General features: G+C 38.4%; 2 protein-coding genes across 7 annotated transcripts in view; one reads left to right on the top strand and one right to left on the bottom strand.

The window, feature by feature from the left end:
• Positions 1 to 230: 230 nt before the first annotated feature.
• DCUN1D1 (defective in cullin neddylation 1 domain containing 1) lies at positions 231 to 9,304 on the top strand. Its single transcript, XM_026045288.1, has 6 exons — positions 231 to 442; positions 1,624 to 1,792; positions 2,421 to 2,551; positions 5,141 to 5,223; positions 5,460 to 5,556; positions 6,819 to 9,304. Exons 1-6 carry the CDS (start codon positions 268 to 270, stop codon positions 6,896 to 6,898), a joined length of 735 nt encoding a protein of 244 aa, XP_025901073.1. The 5' UTR covers positions 231 to 267; the 3' UTR covers positions 6,899 to 9,304.
• Positions 9,305 to 12,543: 3,239 nt separating this feature from the next.
• Positions 12,544 to 26,635, bottom strand: part of ATP11B (ATPase phospholipid transporting 11B (putative)) — a 55,870-nt gene continuing 41,778 nt past the window's right edge. For 2 of the 6 annotated variants that reach the window (XM_026045195.1, XM_026045197.1), the window contains 2 exons: positions 21,594 to 21,727; positions 17,399 to 17,928 (listed from right to left, as the gene is read on the bottom strand). In XM_026045195.1, the coding sequence (XP_025900980.1) occupies positions 17,847 to 17,928; positions 21,594 to 21,727 (216 nt within the window). In that variant the 3' untranslated portion in view covers positions 17,399 to 17,846. Of the gene's footprint in view, positions 13,588 to 15,071; positions 15,146 to 17,398; positions 17,929 to 20,313; positions 21,728 to 24,754; positions 24,878 to 26,635 lie in introns of those variants that run through there. The other 4 variants (XM_026045194.1, XM_026045196.1, XM_026045199.1 and 1 more) reach the window with 3 other exon arrangements.

Genomic DNA, 26,635 nt, shown 5'->3' with positions numbered 1-26,635 from the left:
AATTAAAGTTTCTGTTTTTGTGTAAAGTGAGAGAATAAGTGTCGGTTTGAATGTCTGATAGTAGAAAAAAGTGTAACTGGTGGAGAAAATATTAATAGTTACCTATGATAATGCAAGTTTGTTTTTCTTTTGAAGTAAAATATATACATATTTATAATAGATAAAATATAATGAATAAATAAATATATGAATACATATATATAAAATTATCTCTTTTTTTTCTAGAACAAGTTGAAATCGTCGCAGAAGGATAAAGTGCGTCAGTTTATGGTCTTCACGCAATCTAGCGAAAAGACAGCGGTGAGTTGTCTGTCTCAGAATGACTGGAAGTTAGACGTTGCCACAGACAACTTTTTCCAAAATCCTGAACTTTATATACGAGAGAGCGTAAAAGGATCATTGGACAGAAAGAAGTTAGAACAGCTATATAACAGATACAAAGGTGAGTACCATGGATTTTAAACCTTTTAAGCTTGCTTGGACATTGCAACAGATATTTTCAATTTGTTTCTTCTATGCCCAATAATATTAGTCAAAATACTTTTTTTTCCCCAAGGATTACATATAGTTGTTCTATGTAAACTTGATCTTGTACAAATGTGCAAAGCAAGATGTGGAACTGGAGTTTTGTGTAGAGCCACTTAAGTGTGGTGGTTAATGCAGATCGGATCATTGGTGGTTCTTCTGGGGGAGACACGTTGCTTACAGAGTTAAAAGTCACATACTAAGGATGGACTCTCCTTTATTGTCTTAACCTTTGCTGGTTTTTCAGATGGTTGCAAAGAGAACGGAAAGTCTTTTAACTCTTTTACTTTCAGTGCTCAACTGATTTTATCCTACTATGAACATTAAGGTGGATTCAAGACAGTGGGAAAAAAAAAAGATTTTAGCACTTTAAAACATCTAAAAAAAGTGCTGCGTTTTGTGTTGGTTTTCATGTGTGTGCATAATCCAAATACCATTTTCCTGAAGTCTTTGTTGGCTTGCATTAGTGTATCTTTGTTAATGCGTTTGAAATGTGAGCATCTCGCTTCCTCACCAGATGTTGACTCCTTTGTGGAAAGAGGAGGACTGGCTGGATTCCTTGGAATTGGAAATCAGGCAACGTAACTTTCCTCCTGGAGGTTGCCCTGTCCAATCACATGCATGCTGGTGATGCCAGAAAATGCATGAAAGTAATGTCAATGTAGTAGCTGATGGGGAGATTAGCTTGCATCAGTGTATCTTGTAATGGGCCTGTCAGTATTGCAATATCGTTTGTAGTGGTACCCACATCAGCAACTTTGCCAAAGATACCAAGAGCTAAGTTTGCTGGTGGGCAAAGACCTTTGTTCCCTGTCTAGAATTAGTCAGAGTATCAGGGATGTTGTTAGGAAAAGAACGTTTGATGCTTTTGTCTCTCAAAAATAACATAAAAGTTTCATTGTATAGGAGGCTTTATTGCAGTAATTTACTCAAGTGTTTAGGCTTAACTATTGAAAAGACTAATTCAATTTTGTTTTTAGAATATTTGCTTTATTACTTCTTGTGAATGTGTGCTTTCCTTGTAAAACTCCTATTGAAGACATACTGGATTTTTCAAAATCTTGAGTTTTGCTTGCTAACTGCTTTTATATCTCAAAGATCCTCAAGACGAAAATAAAATCGGTATAGATGGTATACAGCAGTTCTGTGATGATCTAGCACTTGATCCAGCCAGCATTACTGTACTCATCATTGCATGGAAATTCAGAGCTGCTACACAGTGTGAGTTTTCAAAGCTGGAATTCATGGATGGAATGTCGGAGCTAGGGTAAGTGTGCAGTAGATATTAGACACTGGCAATGTAATCTGATATCAAAAATAGGAACACACAGTGAAACAATCCTCTTTTGGGCATTTCAGAATCACATTGTCCTTTCAGAATGTATTTTCAAACTATAATAACTTTTCAGAGATGACTGGCATCACTTGTCTATGTCTATAAAAATGCAGCTGCTATCTGTGCAGTAGATCCTTAGGGACCCAAAAAGGAGATGTGGGTTTGAGGTCTGCTTCCCTTAATTGCATGAGCATTTCAATGGGCTGCTGTAGAGCCACTTGAGTAGTTAAAGCTATTGTGGATGTTGGTCTATAGTTGACATAGCTACATTTTCTTTACTTTATGGTTATATGCCTATCTTACCTTTGCCCTGTATTTCTGAAAAGACTTTCCATTAGCAAAGCTGGTCTATGAGCTAGTGTATGCAAATAGCAATGTGAGGAAATAACAACAAAGAAATTATATTGCTGCGTGGATGCAGATTAGTTGGGCATTACTTGTATTTTGCTTTAATAGTCACGCTGTACTGATCGCAAAAAGGTTACAAAAGGTTTTTACAGTTGTATCTTGTATGTTATGGAAAAATGACTAATACACAGACTTGCTTTTTTAAATACAGTTGTGACAGTATAGAAAAACTAAAGGCCCAGATTCCTAAGATGGAGCAAGAATTAAAAGAGCCAGGAAGATTTAAGGATTTCTATCAGTTTACTTTCAACTTTGCTAAGAATCCAGGACAGAAAGGTTTAGGTATGTATTCTTGCTTGTTAACATTTGTGAATAAATATGGAAAATGTCCACATAAAGAGGTAAGTGAAAATATTACTATGATCAAATAAGTCTGAAATTCAAATAACCACTCTTAGGCTAAAACATGTCTCTATTGTGAAAAGTAGATACCGAAGTCAGATGTGGTGTCAATGTCAGTTTTTCTAATGATGCAGACATTTTAATCAATTTTAATAGATGACACAAATTTTACAGTGCACATTAAGAGCATGCACAATTTTATGCAATGAGCATAAGTCGTGGTCAGATATTATAGGTGTAATCACACCACATAGAAATTGCAGAAATGGACAGATTGATGGAATTTTCACTTATAGGATGAATTTATACTGTAAAACTGCTTAATATGCAAAAACACTCGTAGAAAGAGTCTCTTGCAACTCCAGAAGTGCAGGTAAATATCTGTGCAAAATAGAACTGGAATAACATAAAGCACCACATTTCTGTTGTTTTTTTTTTCCCAAGAGGTGAAACATGCCAACTTACAGCTTTGCTTTTTTTCTTGGCTCAGTGAGTGTGTGTTTTTGTTTTTCTCATTGTTTCAGAGCTTTTTCTGCTGATGATGTTTTTCATTATCATAATAGATGAAGTGCAAGAATTGCTTATTAGAAAACAATTTTGAAAAAAAAAAGTGATTTTGATAGAAATAATTAGCTTAGTTTGATTATCTATCCGATTGCCACTCTTCAGTTTTACAGTCACGCACTATGAAAACACAAAGCATTCTGCTTTCCTTCTGTGCCTCATGTATGAGGACCATTTTTTAAGTTTAATATTGAAAAAATAATGAAATAAGCAAATGCTCTGTGTCTTAGCTGAGCATGTTTGTCATTCATCAGCCTCTCTCTGCATGATGCTTTTTTGTTTTATGTGTGTGTGAATGTGTTTGGTTTGGTTTCAACTGCAAGCTTTGTCTTCAAAGAAGTTAAGAACATTGCTAAACTTCTTAAAAAATGTGTGCATACATGTATTCTGATCTGAATCCTGCAAATAAATGAATGGGCTGATTCTTACTTTGTGTAGAAAGCCTTTTTTTTAAATTTATTTTGGGTGCAGAGGGGAGAAGGGAGTGGGAAAGGAGGCTTCCACCCCAAGGAAAATGTGAGCAGTAACTGAACTGTGAGAGACTGGAGCTTAGGTGGTGCAGAGTGTCAGTGTGGAGTCAGTTTTGCAATCTGATTATGGTTTATTTCAGGTGATTGTTGTAGCATCTAGAATTATATAACACTTTTAGTCTTTAAATAGCTTTACACGAGAAGTAGTCTTTTTTACAAAAATTCTTGTCATTTGGTAAAAGGGAAATAATAATGATACATGATTATATAGAGAGAAATAGTATAGTCCTGTGCAGAAATGAATGTACTGAATATCTCAGGTGGAATAGACTCAGTAAAAATGATTGAGCAGGAAACCTGACTTTTGCTTTTTCTACCCATTTATATTAAAGCTTCTTTATGCAGACTGTCCTCTTACAGTGAAATAAAATAAAATATATGCTACGTGGACCTGAGACAATTATATGTACTGTGTGACTTACAGTGTGGATCTGGAAGTGAAGTAGAACTAAGTTTAAAATCCGAATGCTTACTCCCTTTTGTTGCTTCTCCCAAAGCCAATAAATTCATGCCTAGAAATGTGTGTTTATGATAGAGCAGAGTAATTCTGTCAGCCCTGAAGGCATTTAATTTGGAGTGTCTGAATAGCTGCTTGTTGGAACCTGCAAATTGATTTTAATATATATTGGTTTCTAAACTACTCAGTGTTTGGAAGATTAGGCACAGCTCTGGAAATGCATATCCTCTGCATAATTCTGTCCTACCGTGTCAGTCCTATGCACATCTCCAACGTTCCTGTGATATTTGCATATCATTTGCAAATACCTCTTAGCTGATGCTCATCTCGAACCCTGTTCACCTCTCCGGTGCCTCGTGGCCTGCCGCTCAAAGCAGCGACTTTTGCATTAGATCCGTTCTTTGCTCTGTGCTATCAAATAAGGAAGATATTTTTTTCCCCAAGCAGTCTTTTTCTGGTGCCCACCTAGAAATATATCTGTTTTTAATTTCTTGATTTTATATTTATATATGTGTGTATATATAGTGCCTTCCTAAGCCGTTGTGTCTTTGTGCTTTATATGTCTGGCCCCATCTTAAAAGAGTTTGAGGTTGCAGTTTCCTGCAATTAGTTGTTTTAAGGCTTTTCCGTGCCACAAGAATAATGCAGTAATCATATAGGTCTGTTAAAGTGCACAGTACTTTTGTAGTGTTTGTTTATAAAGCACTATAAGTTTGCAGAGATTTGATGATTTTAGTGATTTTTAAATCTGCTAAATATTAATACGGGCAGTCTTCAGTTCTCTGTACCAACCGGTAGTATCAAAACTTAAAAGGTTTTTGTGTAGTGCTACTTCCCTCTGTAGGAGAGCCAAGAGTTTATTTGCACTAGATTAACTTTTCACCATTTGAGTATGTGGTTTATCATAGTGTTAGATACCTGTGGAGATGATTTATTTGAAATGTGCATCTCTAACAGTAACATATTTCAATTTTGCAGATTTAGAAATGGCCATTGCCTACTGGAATTTAGTACTTAATGGAAGATTTAAATTTCTAGACTTATGGAACAAATTTTTGTTGGTAAGTTTAAATCTCCCTATCAACTGAGCTGCAGTAATTTCCAAGTGTCAAAGATAAATATGTTTACATCTTTGAATAGATGAGGCAGATTGATATGAGTCCCAGATGCTACAGTTCATAGTGTGTACAAGAAAATAGCTTTAGTAATATGAATATATCCAAGATAATGTTAAGTTTGTATAATTTTAAATATTAAAAAATATTTTAAATAAAAGCTTTTCACCCTTCCAACACAGGAGCATCATAAAAGATCAATACCTAAGGACACCTGGAACCTTCTTCTAGACTTTAGTACAATGATAGCAGATGATATGTCTAACTATGATGAAGAAGGTAAATGTTTTCATTTTCTTTAATTAACTTCTTGGTGTTTTATTTTGCATTTACCACTGGGTAGCTGCTTTGGCACAGTTCTCTAATGGTGTTATTAGAATATCAGTCATGATGTAAAGTCCAGAGATCTCCTTTAATGCATGTTGTCATCATTTGTGTTATTACCACTCATTTGAAAGGGAAATGCTGACCCTTTCCAAAAGCCCTGTTCATTTCCCCCCTTTTTCTTAGCTGCCAACTGCATCTTTGTGAATCAAATCCTGAGATCTGTCATTCAAAACACAAATTGCCTATCAATACATTTCATAGCGTCTTCAATAAAGTAATTTGTTCCTATCTTACATGCTTTTTATTTCTCTGTTTATTTTTTTAGGGATCTTCTAGTCATTGCATTTCTTACCTGAGAACATTTTTTAAATTTGGTTGTTTTGATTTATGGGAAGATATTAGGTATTTAATAACACTGAAGTGAAGCTGGCAGTATACAGGGACTGCTAAACAAATCACACAAAAAGTGTTTCTTCTAAACCTCTTCTATATCGATCTCTCCTCTTCCAGTCCATCTGTAGCCAAAACCGGCTAATTGCCTTCAATTTTTGGCAGCAGATCTCTTGGAGTGGAGGAAACTGTAAACTTTTGGTTCCTCCAGGTTGGGGGAAAAGTGAACTTCTGCTTTATTTAATAGTTATGGACGTCCCCTTATCAACTGAACTGGACTGCTGTCCGTAATAAGTCAGCATAGTTTAGAAAGTCTAAGGAGTTCTAACCAATTATTTTTGGAGTTTTAACCAATTATTTTTATTCTGAACTGCTTAATAACATTATTTTAAAATTTCATGTGACCTCTTTGGGTGTCACTGTTCTCAATATGTAAAACCTTGGTATTCATTCTAACTGCCTCTCGATAAGGAGTGTGGAGGGGTAAGTACAATGCAGTGCTGGTCCTCAGCAGCATCATCTACAGAAGTGCATTCTGCTGGTTTTGAAATTGCAACAGACCAGCATTGCGTTTATATGCATTTATGTCAGAAATACAACCCTCAATGTCTCCTAACTGGGTTTAGGAGAAGGAGAAATCTTTAGGCTGCTCTTAAATTTCAAGCCACCGCATCAAAAGTTGTTTTTTTGCTCGAAATTTACCCAGTTAAGACAGGTGACTAAATAACTTGTTTAGATACGAAGTCTTTAAGCATAAATATTTTGTTTACTTGTTTTCCTGTGCTCCATGGGTGTCGTTTATTTGCTTTGTGTCTTTCTTTCAGGGGCATGGCCAGTTCTTATCGATGACTTTGTGGAATTTGCACGCCCTCAAATTGCTGGGACAAAAAGTACGACAGTGTAGCACTAAAGGACCTTTCTAGAGTGTACATAGTCTGTACAAATACATGAAATGGAAAATTGCACAGTCAATTTCTGCTGGCTGGACTGAACTGAAGATCAATCCTCACAATATGGCTGAGGGTTGAGACAAACCTTTAAGGATACATCTTGGACCATATCATATTTCATTCTTCTACTGGTGGTTTGGGCTTTTCTTCTAGTCTGGACCACTCTTGCCCGTTAAAATTCCGACATTGTGGATTTCATCATGGAATTTTCTTTTTTTTCTTTTTTTTTTTTTGTGGACCACCCTAGTTTCATCTCCCATGAGTCTTAGAAGCTTTATAATTATTTTGAGGTTTCTGGTTTCACATAAAGCACAATGCTGGTTATCATCAGACAACTGTCGTATGGCATCTGAATTATACAGATCAACATCAAAAACACTTTAAAAAAAAAAAATCCTTAAATATACACTTGGGGCTAGTTGCAAAGACTGTATTGATAGCACTTCCTGTAAGAGTGATATATTTAAGTGTACTGGGTCCGATATTTTTTTTTTTCTTTTCCGGAAAAGTGCAGGTATTGTCTAAGTGAGCGAGTATCTGATAGAAACAACCAACAGAACCCAAGATTGTTCGTAGCGGGGTATCCAGGTGCCTGTCGGAATGGTCTGGCTGAGGTGAATATGTTGGATTGTACATCAGCTGACTGTGCAGCCAGGTGAAGTGCTTGACACAACTGCTGTGCACTTGACAACAGCCGCGCGCGGTGGTCGCGTCAGCCCTCGGGGAGCCACAGAGAGCTGAGCTGGGTGCCTCGGGATGGATGGAATCGCATATTCCCTCGGCTCTTGTCTAAGAAATCAGATTTTATTACAGTTTTGAAACGCTTCTCTGCCCGTCTAGGAAAGGTTTTTCATTTCTGTGGAAATCTAAAACTTGAATAGATTGAATTTGTGTCTTAAATGTTTGCTGCACAATACAGTGTTTTAAATCCAGACATGAAATTTTTGTGGCTGAGGTTTGAAGAAACGAATGACCCTGATATTCAAGAAGGCTTTGAGTTTGATCTGAATCGAGGTTGTGAAGTGATTATCCTGAGACATAAGTTAAATCTTTATAACATATAGGTACTGCTGTTGTGGATGACACCCATTTTTTAATTGCTTATTTTGTTGAGCTTTCCTTCCATTGACATATCACTGTAGTTGCCAAATGCAGAAGTTAGGAGTAAAGCTTTCCCCAAAAAGCACAGGTTGGTTATTAAGTACTACACTGGCTATGTTGGCATAAATTATTTTGTTGATCCACCACTACTTCTCACTGCATGTAACTAAATTGTTTGTTTGTTTTTTTTTGGTTCAAAGCAGGTTTTATCAGATGTGAGTCTTTATTTTTAACCTTACAAGAGCTCTTGGAGAGCTGCTTTCATGCTAAATGTGCTCTTTTACTCCTCATTTAGTTACTCCTGCAGAGATTTGTTTTCTTGAGATAAATAGTGTTCTGGATAATGCCAAGCTCCACGGAAAAGGAGGAGAAAAGCAAAGGAAGACGATAGTTAGGAGGAACCAGAGAGGTTTGAGTCCATGCTCTAAGTAGTCCCGCTCCATGGCCAGAATTATTTTTGAAATGAGTGATTGGAACTTGCACTAAAGAGCAGAACGCTTTTATGCAGATGCTACAAGTGTTTTAGGGAAAAAAGTGACTATTATATACTGCTAAAAATTGTATTTGTATGCCTTGAAGTTGACCGTGAGGTTAGCTCCCATCATATCAGTGCCCTTCGAAGAAAACCCAGTGGTGCATTTATTTCAAGAAGACAGTTCTACAGAAGCGTCGCAACTCCAGCTACTGGAATTGGCTATGCCAAAAACATGTGTTTTGCTGCTTTCAGTATTTCCTTTCTCAATTTTGTGTAAATATAAATGGGGATTTGAAATTATGGGGGGGGGGAAAGCTCTACAATGCTCTATATATGTGTGCTGTTTCTGTCTCGAGGGTTTTGGTACAGTTTCAGATTGATTAGTTGGCGTATGCTGTGTTTTGAGATGAGAACTAACTAGCTTTTTATCCCAGTGCAGACTCATCCCTCCAAAAGTCTGATCTTGGTTAGTGGCAGAATGCCGGGGTGTTTGAAGAATATTCCTTTTGAATGCAAGGTCTTTTCAACAGAATAGTGTTGTCATCAGTTTGGTACTATACGCTTATAATTACTGTGTAATTATAAAAAAAAAAGGACATAAAACTTTGACTAATTATGTTGCAGGAAAGGATTATTTGTGCTATGCTGGAATCTTAAACGTTTTTTCAAAATGAATAACTGAAGATGAAACAAACAATGACGTAACAGGGTGTTCTAAGGACAAAATGCCTGTTACAGGGAATATTTTGTATTGAAAAGTGCTCAGATGTGGCCATGTGTTTCTTTTTTTTTTTTTTTCCCTTATATATTAGTGTGGGTGTTCTGTTTCTCTTTCAATGCAGGCAGTTGCTTATGTGGATTGCTTTAATTCATAACTGCTCTCGTCCTCAATTCGATGATCTCCCCGCAATGGATCGGTTAATCTTGCCAAATGTCAGGAGAAGGAAAAACAAAACAAAAACCAAGTGAACACCTGAAGTTTGTGACCTGTTTCCTTTTATACATTGCAGATGTACAAAATTAGAAGTGCCCTGATATAAAACACTTAAACTGAAGATTATATTTAGTAAAAAAGAAGGAAAATCATTTACATATCTCTGTAAGTTCCACTGTAACTTCCTACAAGCCCTCTCCTTACCACCAGAGGCAATAAAGCTCCAGTGAAATTGCCACGACCAAGGCTTCTCATGCGTTGTTTCAGTCTGCTTTGTAGGGCTCCTTTCTCCGCTGTCCCTTGGAGGAGGGGGAAGGAAATAGTACGGAATATTCATCTGCTGTTGAAAACACGCGCTCTAGGGGCAAGCCCTGGCTGGGGGGGACGAAGCATCAAAGCGCTGATCTCGCCTGTTGCTGCTGCCAGACGTGCAAGGTACAAAACCTGCCCCAGCTCTGCTGCTGCGGCCGGGCCCCTGGGCGCTGAATGATGCCCCACCGGGGCCCGGGCCCAGAGAGGGCTGCCTGGAGACTGCCCTACCTCACACTTCATTAACAGGTTCATCAATAAAGAAAATAAAAATTAATTTATGAATGCTTCACGACTGTTTTACAATGAAATCCATACGGAGAAATCCTTATTTAAGATAGATTTTTTTTTTTTTTTAAAGGATGCATTTAATAAACGTGTCATTCACACTCTGTTTTAAAAATGGTGCCAGGAGTCTCTGTAGAGTTTGTTTGACTGTAACCCTTCCCCGCGCCCCTCTTAAGCCGGTGGGGCCGCTGCAAGCAGGCTGAGTCTAGGATTCACTCGTCTGAGCTGCACGGTGCGTGCGCCATGAAGCAGCTGCTGCAGTGGGAGTAGGGCAGGGTCCCGGGAGGAGGCCGGTGCGGTGACACGGAGCTGCGGGGTCCAGCAGGAGCACCCGAAGGCGGCTGCACAAGCACGTGTAGGGAGGTTTTGCTCCCTGCATTTCACCTAGTGGGGTGAAATGCATTTCATCAAGTGGGGATCGTGGAAGCAGAGCAGCTTAGCAGCCATGTTTCGGAGGGTTATTTCCTGCTGTTGTCCTCAAACGCCCTCAGCATGTATAATATGTTATACAGATGTGTGCATGTATATAGGCATAGTGTGTGTGTGTGTGTGTGTGTGTGTGTGTGTGTGTGTGTGTGTGTGTGTGTGTGTGTGTGTGTGTGTGTGTGTGTGTGTAGTGTATACACATTGCCTCTTTATAGTTAGAAAGTGAACGAGAGACTAGGTACTTACTACACACTACATATAAAGTGTATGTATTGATTACACACACCTTCCTCTTGCCTTTGCATATGTGTGTGTATAGATCATATATATATATATATATATAGTATACACATTGCTTCTTTATAGTTAGCGAGTGACTAAGTACTTGCTATACACACATTATATATAAAAGTGTGTGCTGTTTGCACACATGCATCCCTCTCTTGCCAGCTCGTGTGTGTGTGTGTGTGTGTGTGTGTGTGTATATATATATATATAGAGTGTATACACATTGCTTCATAGTTAGCAAGTGAGTGACTACTTACTCTACACACACACACACACTACATTTTATATGTATAAAGTGTGTGTGTGTGTGTGTGTGTGTGTGTGTGTGTGTTGTACACACACAGCTGTGCGCTCATCTCTGCCGTGTGGGCTCCCCTCCACCTCAAGGCGGCCGCCCTCTGCACTCATGTCTGCATTTACCAGCCTATTACTTGCTCTCATGCCCCCTCCACTTGCAGAAAGAAATAAGCACATGGATGCAAATGATGATTGTCTATGAATGGAAATCACCTTTAGCGTGCAAAGTGAAAATAATAATAATCTCTTCCCACCACATTCTCCTGGGGAAGCTGGCAGCTCATGGCTTAGACAGGGGTACTCATTGCAAGATAAAGAACTCCTTGGATGACCCAGCCCAGAGAGCAGTGGTAAATGGAATTAAAGCCAGCTGGTGGCTGGTCATGAGTGGTGTTTCCCATGGGCAATGTTGGGGCTGGTCCTCTTAAAGACTGTCGTTATCAATGATCTAGATGAGGGGATTGAGTGCGCCTTCAGCAAATTTGCAGATGACAGCACACTGGGAGGCAAAGGAGATCTGCTTGAGGGTGGGAAAGCTTCACAGAGGGCTCTAGACAGGCTGGATCGATGGGCTGAGACCAACTGCATGAGTTTCAACAAGGCCGAGTGTTGGGTCCTGCACGTTGGTCAAAACACCCCCCGTGCAGAGCTACAGGCCTGGGCCAGAGCGGCTGCAGAGCTGCGTGGCAGCAAAGGATCCGGGTGGTGGTCGACAGGCAACTGACCACGAGCCGCAGCGTGCCCAGGTCGCCAATAAGGCCAAAGGCCTCCCAGCTTGTGCTGGACAGGAGAACTGGTTGTTCCCCAGTACTTGGCGCTGGTGAGGCTGCACGTTGAATACTGGGATCAGTTTTGGGCTGCTCACTACAAGAAGGACATGGAGGTGCTGGTGCGTGTCCAAAAAAGGACAACAAAGCTGGTGAAGGGCTGGAGCACAGAGCTTACGAGGAACCTCAGAGGGGGGGGGTCTGGATTATTTAGAGTGGAGGAGACCTTGTCAAGCCCTACAGCTACCTCCGAGCATAGTGACACAGGTGTCAAGCTCTTCTCCAGAATAACTACTAATAGGACAAGAGGAAATGGCCTCAAGTTGCACCAGGAGAGGTTCAGGATATTATTAAAAAAAAATCTCTACAAGTAGACGACCATTGGGACAGGCTGCCCAGGGAAGTGGTAGTGTCACCATCCTCGGCAGTGTTGAAGAAAGGGGTAGAGGAGGCAGGAACATGGTTTAGCAGGTAGTGTGGTGATGGGTTTACACTTGGACTTGATCTTACAGGGACTTTTCCAACCATGAGTGTACAATTCTACTTCACTAACTTCAGTAATGCAGCAGCTGTTGTGAAGAAAACCAGAATACTCATGTTTTGAGTATTAAAGAGCACCAGCATGTTCAGGTGTTGCAGCTAATTACATAATTAAAACAATGACTCAGCTAGAAGTGGAAGTTTTATTTAATAAATATAATTTCCATAAACTGGTTTTTAAAACATCATTTACTGACAGAGCTGTACAAGGAGCAAGCAGACCGACTCGCCATCAGAAAGCCTAAAAAGAACAAGAGGCAGCCACAGTGTCAGAGGTCCAAAAGTCTTCCTACTAATTATTGCTACAGTTTCCAGTTGTCAATGCCCCTTATTTGCCTAAAGTCCAGGAGTTTGCTCAACATCACTAAAAAGGTACCATCCACCGTTTCTTGCACAGCTATCAGTCAAGTTTTCTCTTTAGTAAGAGCAAGCAGAATTTGATCATATTTCAGTGAAATCTAGATGATTTATTTTTAAATGTACAAAAGAACTGAAAAACTCTCATGTGCCCATAATTGGGAAATCTAAAAATACAGTATTTGGTGTAGTAATAACATCTTAGTTATACATGAAAGAAGGTCTGATTTTTAAGTGGTTTTCCCTTTCTGAACTATATGCCCCATAGCTTATCTTTCATCCTTTGGCAATGCAAGAAAGGTATGAAGGACTGGAATCTGACGATGCATATAAAGTAACTCTCTTTAAAACTGTTGAGAAACAAAATAATATGAAGTCACTACACATTTAGGTGCATTCCAGGGGTTTTCAGGCAAGTCACACTTTATGCATTAACTGCTTTGTTGTTCATAGCGCGACTCCCCCGTAACGTTTCCTGTTACACACAGGTCTCGTGCCCGTGGCCCCTCAGGTTGTGTTCAGGTACATGCATTTATACATACTGGAAACAACACAAACTTGGATCCACAGTGATGACAACTGTATATACTTATTGCAAAACAGGATCACAGCGCGGCAGCAGCTAGAGCAAGGCGACTACTCCAGAGTGATGACAACATTCATTCATTTCAACGAAAGCCACGGAAGCTTTGGGCAGCACAGAGGTCTCTCTGCTGAGTTATTCTGACGTCTCCAGGAGCAGGACTTAGCTGAAGGAAAAATCTGTGGAAAGCAGCAGCTTTGGCAAATACAGGTGCAAATGTGCTTCTAAGACAATCAATGGCAAGGGTTGATACAGCCGCGAGCATCCCATCTTTCCTCCTGTTTATAAATGGGGGTCATTGAAACCGGGAGCAGAAACCAGACCAGTCATGACAGCGAGAGGAAACAACAGAAGCAAAGCAGCAAACCCACCAACTATAAAAAAATCTGCGGAAAAATAAAAAGGCTAAAGGTTTTGCAAAGAATGAAGTTTCTGCAAAAAGAAAATCCTAACTAGGAAATAACTGAGGAACAGGAAAATAAAAAAGCCTAAAAACCAGTCTGTTTCCATGACGAACGGTTCGCCCAACTCTAGGAATGTAACTCAAACCGTTAAAGACTGTAAAAGTACGTGGCAGTAATTGCAACTTAACAAGGTCACAGAGCTACTGCGTATTCGGCAGCAGCCCCACGACATTCTCAAGATAACTGGTTCAGAAGCAACTGGGTTAAGCACTTTTGAATACTGAATTTCACCAATATTGTTGGGTCATTTAGAAGTATAGAAAGTGCCAGCTAAAACGATTAAAAGTAACATAGGCTACTGATTCAACAGCTTTGAGACATTTCTAGCACTAGAAAATGAGATTTTTTCCAAAATAGAAGTTACTCTATCTTTAAAAAAAATCACCTCCTTGAAAGTATTACCAAATGTATTCCATAAGAAATTATAATTGCCTAATATGCATTCTAGGCTGCATTTTTTTTCTCAAATAACCTTTTGCACAAAAAAAAAAAAAAAAATCCCAATAAATCACCCCGAAAATGTAATACCAAGTTTTCAGCATTCCTTCCTTTTGCATCGGAGGAGATGCCCCCCTCACCTTTATAATTTTTTAAAAATAGACAGGATATTTTTTAAGCAGAATATATACATTTTGGCTTATGAAACAATTCAGAACATTTTCCCACCTGATTTTCATCTTTTCCTCTGCACCTTAAAAAAAGCATGCATTTGGCAAACGAAACTATGGTTTTTCTCAGCAATGAGTATCAACGCCATAAAACAGGAGCTAAGATCAGCTGAGGATTTAATCCTCTTCCGAGGGTGGCTGGGGAGAAGGTTCTGTCTCAAAGTCACTGCGTAGTTAAGGCTGACTAAACGCCATCCTTGCGTTGGGAAACCAAGGATGTCTGTGGAGGCCTTTTCCGCCGTATGGGAAACGCGTCTTGGGCTCCTCCACACCCTCGAAGGCTAAGAGGGAATCCTAAACATTTCCTCTGTGTGGCAATTTCTGCCTCACCCATTCACTCTAAATCAAAAAGACTGGTGCTACTGTTAAGCTAAATCAGGTATATTTTGCCTTCTTTGTGTAGAACCCTATCCCGCACCCCATGTATAGTGAACGGCTCAGTCACTTTAGCAAAGTACACAGGTTTCCTTCCTTGAGGAAAGAAGCTGTTTTAAATGATTTGTGACATTAGCAAACCACAGTCACTCTTCTCGTCCGCAGCTCAAATATCTGATCTTATGCAAACCAATGCTACAGGGCTATTAAACGAGAAATTACTGATTTAGATTTACTGCAAATAGAAAAGTATACCTTTGCAGACAGGTGCACTCTTAGGCTCTTCCTGAACTGTTTAAATGCATGTTTCTTCGGTAACCTTACAAACACTGGGAAAAGGGAAAGCAGGGGGGAAAGGAAGAAGAGGAGATGGAAGGTTTTAAAGAAACACATAATGAATGTAAATTATTCTTCAAATATAGGACTTCTAGTGCTTCTTTGGCACAAATGTAGTCGACATTTGTATGGCAAAAGCCAAAATACATGCATGTAGAGAACTGAATCAATATAAATGCTTGGAGCGGGGCTGTATCTGAGTCAAAGACTCAGCCCTTTTCTACCTGTAATTTACTGCTTAGATCTCACCAAATGATGTACTAACCACACAGATATATGGCCACACGAACTGACGGGGTGATGGGGACATTATGGCTGACGTGGACAAACAAACACTCCTGAAAAGCGGAACACTGTGGTTTAGAAATAAGAGACACAGCTAAACAGCAGATATCTGATTAGAATATTGAAGAAAACCAAAATTCCTTATTTCTTAGATAGCCATGACAGGATAAAGAATGCCTCAGGAAGAGACCACTATTTGAGCAAATACAGGATTATAATATAATAAAAAAAATTAAAGGTAAAGTCCTGGTGCATTCCTTTATGTTGATATATGTAGATAAAGGTCTTCTTGGGAAATGGGGAAGACGACAGCCAGTTTATTGCATCTCCACATGGTAACTAGATCTTGAACCAGGTTTCAAAAAGCATACGTAGTCATTAAGTGACATATATTAATATCTATTACATGCAGTACTCAATCTTCAGACACTGATTTCTTAAGGTGATTGGGACCCTCAATGTGGGCACGCAGCATACAACGTGAATGTCCATGCTTAAGCTGCACTGTGAGCTTGCAACTACGAACATGGAATTTAAACTTAAAGTTTGCCACATTTTGATAGTTTCTTTTCTTTCATTATTAATTAAGTGCTTCTTCAATCAATTTGTGAATTCATTTTTGTCTATGCCAGTGAAAGAAAAAACTCATATTACACATTGAAGTCTCTCCCTTCAGCTCACTGAACTCAGCAGCATCTGCAACGTGGCCACAAGGGGACAAACCTCTTGGGTAAGAGCCCAGGCTTCCCCCGAGGGTCACATCAGCAGGCTCAGAGTCTTTGAACCGCGAGGGGAAAAAATGCCTTTGCCCTGTAATATGCATGCAAGGCCACACATAACAGTATCTGAAACTTGTGGAGAGCAGTTGCTACCATTTGGTGCAAATCCTACGCCTTCCTGTATCTGGATTTAAAAGGTAATTACAGGTGCTATTTACAGTCTGGGCTCTATATATACTATATACTACTGAGAGATAATATGTGGCTTTACTTTTTTTTTTTTTTTTTTTTTAAATAAGAGGCAGGTTCTTCCAATATAAACAGGTTTTCAATGTCAGAGACTAATCTCAAACTGGATTCTCAAACAACAGTCCAGAAATAGCAGCATCTTCACTGTTCATTAGCCTATAGCTGAGGGATACCTAGGGCAATCCTTTATGGTTTTCACTGGTGGAGAAGACTATCATCTCATCTTCTGCACCTAAATACAAGTAATAGGTTCAGACATCCTAGTAAAATAAAGTAACAAATGCTGCTACCCAGCCCCAAATAGGTGGACATGTTTATACTGGTAAAAAAGAAAAAAGATGTACCTGCAAGATGAACCATTCAAAGCTGCACCTGAGCAACTTGTTTTTATTGTCATACTTAGGTATCAAAACATTGCCATTGGTATGTCAGATCCTTCAGACATATGAAGATAATTAAGCATTAATTATATCTTCAAAGTACAACATGACCAAATATAAATACATTAGAAAGAATAAAACATGCAAAAATTCCCCAACTTTAAAAGAATTATTCAAAGAGTTTATGCTAGTGAGACACCTGCACAATCAACTTCACATTTTTCTTTCCCATTTTCCCATGTCAGGATCAATAATCGGTAACAAAACATCAGGACGTAAAGAAAAGCGACTGGGCTCTACAGAGCACAGTGAACTGCTATTTCCCCTGCAAAACCCAAATTATTGTTCTGGAACCTAACTTTTATATATATATATACACACACACACACACATATACATATATATATATATATGTGTGTGTGTGTGTGTGTATATATACACACATATATATAGCCATTCATTAACCAGCATAAATATTTGAACTGCATTTCACTCACAAAAATTACTAAACTGATTCCTTACAGAATATAACAACTGTCCATGGCAAAAAAAAAAAGACTGATCCACAGACTACTAAGATAGAAACTGTGAAAGCCAGCCCCAAATGAATTTATGTGAAAAATTATCATGAATAATGTAGCTAACTGTATTTTCACCGTGTATATTCAATTCTATTAGGTCACCCGGATCACTGGGAGGAGAAAGATTTTGCCACTGAGCTATAGTGACATTTGAAGTATCGAATGCAGGATTCCAATGGGTTAATTGTACCTGTTACGTGTCTGTTAATGGTAACAAAAGAGATTAAATGGCCAGAGGTAAAAGCATTCCTTATTAAAAAATATTTAGCAACTTGGGGGTAGGATTAGAAAAATTATTGGAAGCAGTTATTGTCCAGATGAGCATTATGCTAGGCCACAAGACAAACTACAGTTTGCATTCAGAAGCTCAGGTCATGCTAGTCTTTCCTGGGGCAGGGCTAGAGCACTGAACTCACTTCAAGACCTGCTATGGGTTTGTGAGCACCAGTGGCTTCCACAAGGCATTTAGAAAGGTCCCTGTTAACAAGTGGGTGAGTCCATTGTGGAGAGAGTCAAGAAGCTTCTGTCGTTGGCATAGAAGGGATCCGATGAACTCCATGATCTAAAGTAACAATAAAAGAAAAGTTTGGCTGACTGGGAACCTATAATTTAGAGGTGAGGAGCAGAGTCTATGAAAGCAAGAAAAAATTGTAAGATTAGGCAAGTGTAACTCCTGAAAAAAATTCATTAATTAATTCTGTGCAGTCACCTGCAATTCATTCTAACTCTTGAAATTACACTGCAATTACCAGTGCCAACTATGTATTTATGAGTCTATGCTTGCCAGAAAGGTAAAGTTTGCTTACAACTACACACATCTACACTGCTATAAATAAACGGGCTTAAAGATCTAGTTTGACAATTGAAGTTTTAATATTGTGCCTCAGGAAACTGCTTTTTGTGTGTATAATTTAAGGAATGCTGAATGCTACAATTTAATTTTAGCATAACATCATTTTAGTAGAGCCTTAGAGTATGCTCAGCTAATGGGCATCCCAGTATAGGGGTGCTGTAATGCTAAGCCCTGTGCTGTCTATAGCTTCAGTTGGGTGAAATCCATTCCACCTCCAGCCAGGAACTTCATTCAGAGCTTACTGTTAAATTTAAGCTATAGACTTAAGCTATAAATTTAAGCAAGAGGAGAAGTATTGAAGATATCGGAGCTTTTGATGTGGGTGTGATCTAGAAATACTTCTCTTAAAGATAAGCCATTTCTACCGTATACAGACCATTGCTCTTGGCTGAACTATTTATGTGCAATACTGTTGGACTGTATATGTGAAAAAATAGCCAAAAAAAAATGGTAGGAAGGCAGGAAATGCAATCATAAAGACTTTATCCTCCAAATTCACCTGTCAGACATCTGCTGTTTCTTTAGAACTTTTATATGTGGTGCCTTAACAAGCAAGTGCATGTGATCCAGCATTCTCAGTATTTTAGTGACTGACAAGTTGACAGACAATTTAATGGAACAGAGACACAGATATGCATTTTACCACACTATGATACACATTTTATATTCTAGTTGGTGAATGAAACTATGGAAAATACTTCTTGAATCCACTTAAAGAAGAGTAAAGAAACTACAAGAGACTACGTTCCTGTGGCCCTCTACTCCAAGCATTTGTACAACTTTGATGAATCAAAGTTTCCACCAAAAATTTGATACGATATGTGACTTCATGTTCACTTATCATATTTGACAGAACATCAGGAGCACACAGAAAATACAACATGAGCTATCTACATTATTATCTAAATAGCAGTCCTCTCTGTACATGCTCTTACACACCATGTATTCATAGGTATCAATGCATTCAGTGAATTTTGCAGCTACCTCTTGTTGAATAAGATGCTGTTTTGGACAGAACCAGCACAAAAAGCATTCTGCTTGACACTGATCTTCTGCTGATACCAACTACTAGCGAAAAATCAAAGCAGATCAATCTTAGGACCAAAGGCTAAATTTTATAGGCATTTTTAAACGTCCAGGTTTTTTAAATGATCATTCAGCTTTTCACAACTTGTAACTGATTCGTGATTTAAGCAATTAGTACATTACTAAAACAAACTTTCACATATTCAGCTGAAAGTGTGGGTAATAAAGTAGATAATTTCCTTTAATCCCTTTAGTTTTAGGCTAGGTTTTAAATGTAAATAGTGACCATCTGAAGACATCAAAAGCAGTAACTCTACAACCAAATATATTGTCTTCTTTCTAGTTCTACTGTACATATAGTTAAGTGAAACCAGAGGATGAGATTAGGTGTAATTTCAACTAGAGGCAGAAGCAAAACCAACAGAACCTCAAGCCCTTAGCATAGTACCAAGATAGCTTTGCATATTCATTTAACATGTTAACACCAATGTAGCAACTCTAAGGTTATTCAGCTAGATGCAACTTTCAGGGATAACTGCAAGTAAACAGACAAGAAACCTGAGAAAAAGCAAAAAGTGCTTCATATTCTGTCAAATATGATTTTTATCTTCAATAAATATTTTTAAGTTCCTAAAGAAAATCAAGATGAGTGTAAAATGAAACAGTAAAAATGTAAATACATAGAAGAAATAAATCATAGAATACCTACCTTATATGACTGTGTTACTAAAGCAAACCTTAACTAAAAAGCTACACTTATTAGATAACAATAAAATGAAAAAGCAGCCAAGATCATCATTTGCAAAGCACTTTTACAGAGAACAAGTGGAAAAAATCCTTAAAGCAACCACTACCAAATTATTGATTTTTAGACCAATTAAATGCTCACCTTGTAGATTAAAAATTATATTAAACAGTTTATTTTACACATCATGCCCACTTTCTTTACAGCAAGAGTTTTGATTAAAATGTATTTGATCATAACAGCTCCTTTTTTTTTTTTCATATGGAATGAAATATCTTGCATAATCACATCCCAGATTTGTGGAAATGTTGAATAAATTTCATAAGCAAGCCAGTGGAGAGAGAATGACGGAAACTACAGACACTGTGTTTAACAGAAGTCTCAAAACAGAGATGTACTTCATAGCAAGCCAATATCTAAAGGAAAAATTCAGAACTGACAAAGTGTGTCAATGAAAGTCACTCACACAAGATTTTATCGGGAATAAATGATACCCCAACCATTAACTAAAAGGGTACCAAACTGTTCAGATACCAAATGATTTCCCTCGAAAATCTGTGAAGTGAAACTTTAGATTTGACTTTTGACTTATGAAGGACTATGATATCATTCTGGGGCTGAGAGATTACGATGTACAAAGGACTATTTTTACTTCTACCCCCAAATATTTCCATGTTTGTTAGCTAGCCCTCTTTATCTGGAAGTGCTAGGATGGCACATTAGCAGATTAGTAAGAGCTTTTATCACAGTTATGGCTGCTGCGAGAGCAGTATGACTCCTTTGAAATATTTCTCGTTACTCTAACATGCTTTTAACTCATTGAGGTTTGTTTCACACATATGGTTTCAGAAGGAAAAGGTTTATTTAGCACATACTTTCAAATGGCACACATGATTTTGACAACGTACTTCTAGTATTGAAGAAAATGCTTAAAATTCTTAGAACCTGAAGGCTCTTGTTCTGTCAATTACTTAGATTTTAGAAATAGATTATAAAAGTCTTACTACAAAAATATTTAATTTCCATATCAATTAATGGCTGAAAGATTTAAAGACTCTCCTTCTAACAATGAAGTTCCATTTAAGGGCGGGGGGTGTGAGCCTTGTGTATATCTTCAGAAGTAATCCAAGCTCCAAGGTAAATATTTGGAGGTTGTACATCAAGAACCAAAGGGAAAAGGCTTTTGAGCATTTGATTTTACAAAGAACTCCTGATTTGTGAAGGAAAAAAAATAAAAAGATAAACCAGGAGAACAAGCACAGCATTGAGGCTTGATTTTTTTCTAAACAGAAGAATGTACAAATCAAGAAAAATTACTATAGATACAACACAAGATCGTAAGATCATGTACTAAGCCAAACTAACCGTTATAATGGAAATCTTTTGAAAACCATTTCCCCCCCACCATCCCGAAAGAAAGCACTCAAAAAGAAACAAGAAACTATTTTTTAGGATGAAAAAAAAGTACAATAAAGAGTTGCATTTCCTATTAAATAAGTAAAACCTGCAGTTGGTTTACTAGACATCTATAGCTGCAGGCTCATCGGGTTCCAGTTTATAGGAGAATCGCCTGCAGCAAAGGCTATTGAGAGAAATTCCACACCTGTTGACCCGGGTAGGGCTACATCTTCCCATTAGTCGTTCCAGCATTCTTCTAAGAGATGTGCATGCTGTTTCCCCATCTGAGAAGCAGCACATGGAGTCCAAGCAGTTGATACCTGAACCTGTCTCAGTAAGCTGGAAATAAATGGGGAAAAAAAAAATAAAAATCAGTATTGGGCGACTCTAGCAATAAAGATGTCATCTTTCAGTTTCTTAAAATTAGCATTGAATATTTAAACTTTATAGGGAAACTATAGTGAGCAATAACGTCACTATTTCCCTTCTTCAGGGCTACAAACATAGATGTTTGGCTCACTGATCTTGCCAAGGTTTGAACACAGCATTACTGAGAGCAGGGTGATGGTTTAGCACGATCCTTGCTTAATGATGGAAATAAAGAGGCTGGCAATTCTAGGTGCTACAGCTGTAATGAATCTCCGGAGCAAGCCTCATGCAGGATAAGCTGTCATGCCTTGATTATGTGTCATGCCTCAGTGAAGGTACCACAATTTAAACAAGCTGCAAGTCTGCTGTTTTAAAGGAAATCTATCAAGAGACAAAACTTTAGATGAAAATTGCTAAATAAAAGACAGCAAACTGGTCATAAGCTTTCCTTATTCCTCAAGTAGTGTAAAATGCAACTTCCTACAGCAGTTTATATTCCTGGTTTAGATTAGCCTACTAATGACTATCACCCCAGGCTTGGAAAAGGAACCAAAGCACATTCCTCATTTTGTAAAGATCTTTATCTAAACACAAACAACAGGCTGATATTAAGGAAGCTCAGTCAGATTCATGCTAGTATGAAGAACACAATTGTTTCTTAGTGTGCGAGAAAGAGACCCAAATAAAACAAAAGAAGAAGTTCTACAGAGATGTATGGGTTTTAAGTGCCATCTGTTAGCATGCTTCTCTGTTATTCTTTAATATAAGTCAACTGCAGCACAGCTAAAACCTAACTGCAATTTAGCACTACTGAAAAGCTGGAAGGAGAATATCTGAAATGAATTGTGGTATCCTTTCCATAGAGGACTGGATTCCAAAGAAACAAGAAGAGGCAGAGGGCGGGGAAGTCTTTTGAATGCAAACTCTCCATGAGAGCTTCAAGTCAAACAAATGCCAAACACACAGGTTGGTGAAAACGCAAGGCTGGGAGGAGTCTCAGTCTCCTGCAGGGCACAGCTCATTTTTGAGAAGGTCCCCCTTTCCACACTGTGACAAAAGCTGAGATGGATGAGAGCTGTCTGAAAGACTTCAGTTTTCAGGCCTTCCACTTCCTTCATGCCACTAACACTTTCCCAATACAAGGAAGACAAAGAACCTCCCACTTTCTTAGTGGGATGGTTAAGTATCCTAATTCCTAATCCTCCAAAGCAGACAACTGCACAGATTACAGCTTCATAACAGCACAATTCCTACTAACAGGAACCAAAGGCTCTGGAAAGCTAGGAGGAAACTTCAGGTGGTGAAGAAAGGAGGGAGCACAAAAGCCAACAGAGCAGCCTGATCCTCCAAGGCACTGGGAAAACAGGAACCTGACCTGGGCAGAACTGGTGTTGACTTGTATCATTCCTATGTTCTACCTCCTCTGGGATGGCTGCACTTTTTCCCTCCAACACTGCTTAACACACTGCCTACATGAGCATCGGTAATTAGTAATTAAATTAATGCACAGAAAGAACTGATACCCGTTTCAGTTGCCGTAACTTGGAGGCCATGAATGAGAGGCACAGTCGGGATACACGTCTAAATACCTAGCACTTGCTCTTAAGGTCTCCTGACACAGAATGAATATTTAATATGATGAGATCATTTGTAAATACCTAAAGGCAGAGGCAGAACCACTGCAACCAACAGCTCTATAAGGATCTTTTTGGTAAAAACAACAGGAACAACAAACCACGATCACAAATGTCAGCAGAGCTTGTGTCTCTGAACTTCCCTATTTGATGGCCATCATACGTAGTCACAACAGTGCTGTCATAGAACACACCTTAATTAGGAGCAGCACAATTTACAGCTGTGCAGAAAAAATATTAAATATCTCTGAGGAAAACATATCTCCCCGAATAATTTAGAAGAGTTTTAGGAACAACTGCCTTCAGTAGTATGCCAAGATTAAAACACATTTCTATTTGCAACTGTTTCTCGCAAGGACAAAGGACAAATTTAATTCTCATTATATACAAATGATTATTTCTTTCCAGTGGATATTTCTCTCTTTTTGTATATTCACCTGCCATTCCTTAAGCAGCATAAATTCTCTGCAGGCTAAACCTGAACTTTCACAGGCCCTGGCAGAGAAAGCAGTAGAGATACTACCTGCTGAGACCAGAGAGTTAGCAGCAGTCCTAGATGCTATAGAAAGCTGGTAAAAATAACCAAAGTCACCCAAATCTGAATCCTCAGCTGTGTCAACATTCCCCGGTCAGACACTCATATGAAGAGTTAGAATCACGATTTATGCAAGACATAACATTATCTTTTTTTAGAACAGCAAATGTACGGAACCTCAAACATAATGTTTACTGTTTATCTCATTCACAGTTAAGTAATATTAGGAGAGCATTAAGGACACAACCTAAAAATAAATGCAGTTATAAATGTAGGCATGTTGTGTGTCACTGCCTGGTGGATATAGATTTTTACATTTATGCCAGCTGCCTGGGTGGAAGACACTTATGTTATAGAATCTCTTTTTATCATTTTTCTCTCCGTTATGGACAAATATAGACAATTTTATATCAAAGTAAAGCCTGACATTCTAAGACAGTAAAATGGCATCTGAAAACTTGAATCACATCCTCAAGAAACAAATGTAAGGAGAACCAATGCAAAATTAATAAATCTAGAGAAATATCCAATAGCCCTCGTATTTGAGCTGCAAATAAAGAAGAAACAGTTCAAAAGCAAGACCTGGGATCATAACAACATAATACTTTATAGTATAATGGACCGTTTCATGTAATAAATCAAAAAGCAGCTGAAATGCTGAACAAAAGATAGCGATTCTGTCTGATAAGCAAAACCAAGCCCACATATTATGATGGCGAATTTCTTGCAAATATAAAAAAAATGGGTATTTTGGAGATGGCTGCATGACTAAGAATGATAGATATAAAAAAAAAGTTCACACACAATAGGGTAGAGTGGGAGTACTACCTAGTGAACGTAAGAACTGTCCTGCGGGCTAGATGGATCTAGCAGTTGCCTATTGTCCTCCCCTCTGTGCTTGCTTTCAGCAAAGTCACATGCTGAGCTGACTGAACCCTTATCTTCTTCCATCTAGAAGGACAGAAAAGCAACACAGCTTATAAAGCACCATGCTTACAGTGATTTACAACAGTTTCATCACGTTTAATGAGCTTGCACTTTACAGACACCACTTTGAGAGAACAAGGCATATTTACATGAAAAAGGCATTTTTTTCCAAGTTAATTGGTGAATCAATCATGCTTTAATTGGTGCTCGAGTATGAGAAGGCACCATAGACTTCTTATGCACCACAGACTAGAAAAGGGGAAAAGTAGTAATTTTGTAATCTAGTTTTGATTTGGGAATTTTTTTTTTCTCTCTGTAGTAGATGGGATCATTTCAGTTGTTCCTCACAATATAGGTCTTCCTATGTGCCACAGGACAGCCATTCCAGCTAAACATTTAATCCCACTGAAGCCTGCAGTTGGTGCTTTGCTGAAAAGGAAATCTAATCCTGTATGTCAAGTACACTCCAGTGTATTTTCTTGAGCTCATACCCTAGATGCCCACGTGTCTGATGTCATATAGACACTTTAGACAGTTCAGTAGATGGAAGCTACAAACCTGCTTTTTAAACCTTACTGTACAACTCATATTTTAAACCATGCTGCATACCTAAATCCCAATTAATTTATTGGAAAGATTTTTTTTTTACAGAAACCATATAAATGCTGACCTCTAACTTCACTTCCACTTACATTTTCAACTTCTTTTTTCTTTTTAGTATTGTTACTCTTCATCTCCTTAAACCAGGTAAACCTACTAATGCTAAATGAATTAATTATTTCTACATCATTAAAGTATCTTCAAGCAAGTACCTATGTGTACTTCTGTGAGAAAATATAAATATCAAAAACTATTTTCTAATAAAATCTGGATATTCTGTGGACTAGCTCACAGATCAGCACTTCACTATGCTAGACTTTATTCAAACCCATAAAAGAAGAGATCGCACTTGATCAAAGTTCAGCATATTAAGATGTTCTGATATACTTCAGTAATACGAGTGCCTGTTTGCACACGAATAGATGGTTGTCTTGGAAATCACACATTCCTTACAGAAAATGGAGGCTATAAAAGGCACAGGAACCTGTCTGCACTTGACTTCTGTGTACTTGGAGAGGACAAGGTATGATAGCTATTAGGAGGGAAATCATATGAAGCAGCAACTAGAGGAGGAAAGAACACAGACAAGTAATTGAGGCCTTAAGGACAGAACCAGGAGTCTTTGAATGGAGACGGCTAAAGGATGCAAATCTGTACAGAAAGGAAGGGAAAACAAGGGAGCAATAAAATCATGAGAGGGCAGACGGGGAAGGAATAATACCTTGGCCAAGCTAAGGTACATGCCACTGCTTACGAGGCCTAGATATTATATATTTTGCAGTAGCAGTCTTCTCTGAAAATAAAAGCCTTCTGTGTTCCCTCATGCTGTGTACATGAATATATTTCCCAAAATCCACAGTATAGTGGATTTTGGTGTAAAAATCCACAGTACAGCAAATTCCATCAGTAATTAGAACTGCACCCATTCCATTGCATCTATCACACCCACTCCAAGAACTTGAGGAGAGACAGCTAGGGAGGAAAGAAAGAAATTTGTTGAAAAGCAAGTGGTCAGTCATCAGTCTCTCGGGGAGCATAAGGCACCTGAGCTGTGCTGCCTGATTTCCTCTTCATCCCAGCTGACAAAGTGACAGTAAAGGTGAGAAGTAAAAAAAAAAAAAAAAAAAAATTAACATGTGAGCACAAAACTGCATTTCTGGCTTACGCAGATCCCACAGTTAT

The sequence above is a fragment of the Nothoprocta perdicaria genome, unplaced genomic scaffold (assembly GCF_003342845.1).
Source record: "Nothoprocta perdicaria isolate Ctin4 unplaced genomic scaffold, notPer1 scaffold_4, whole genome shotgun sequence".
Lineage (NCBI taxonomy): Eukaryota > Metazoa > Chordata > Aves > Tinamiformes > Tinamidae > Nothoprocta > Nothoprocta perdicaria.
Note: the sequence above shows the minus strand (reverse complement) of the source record. Positions and strands in the feature narration are given on the sequence as shown.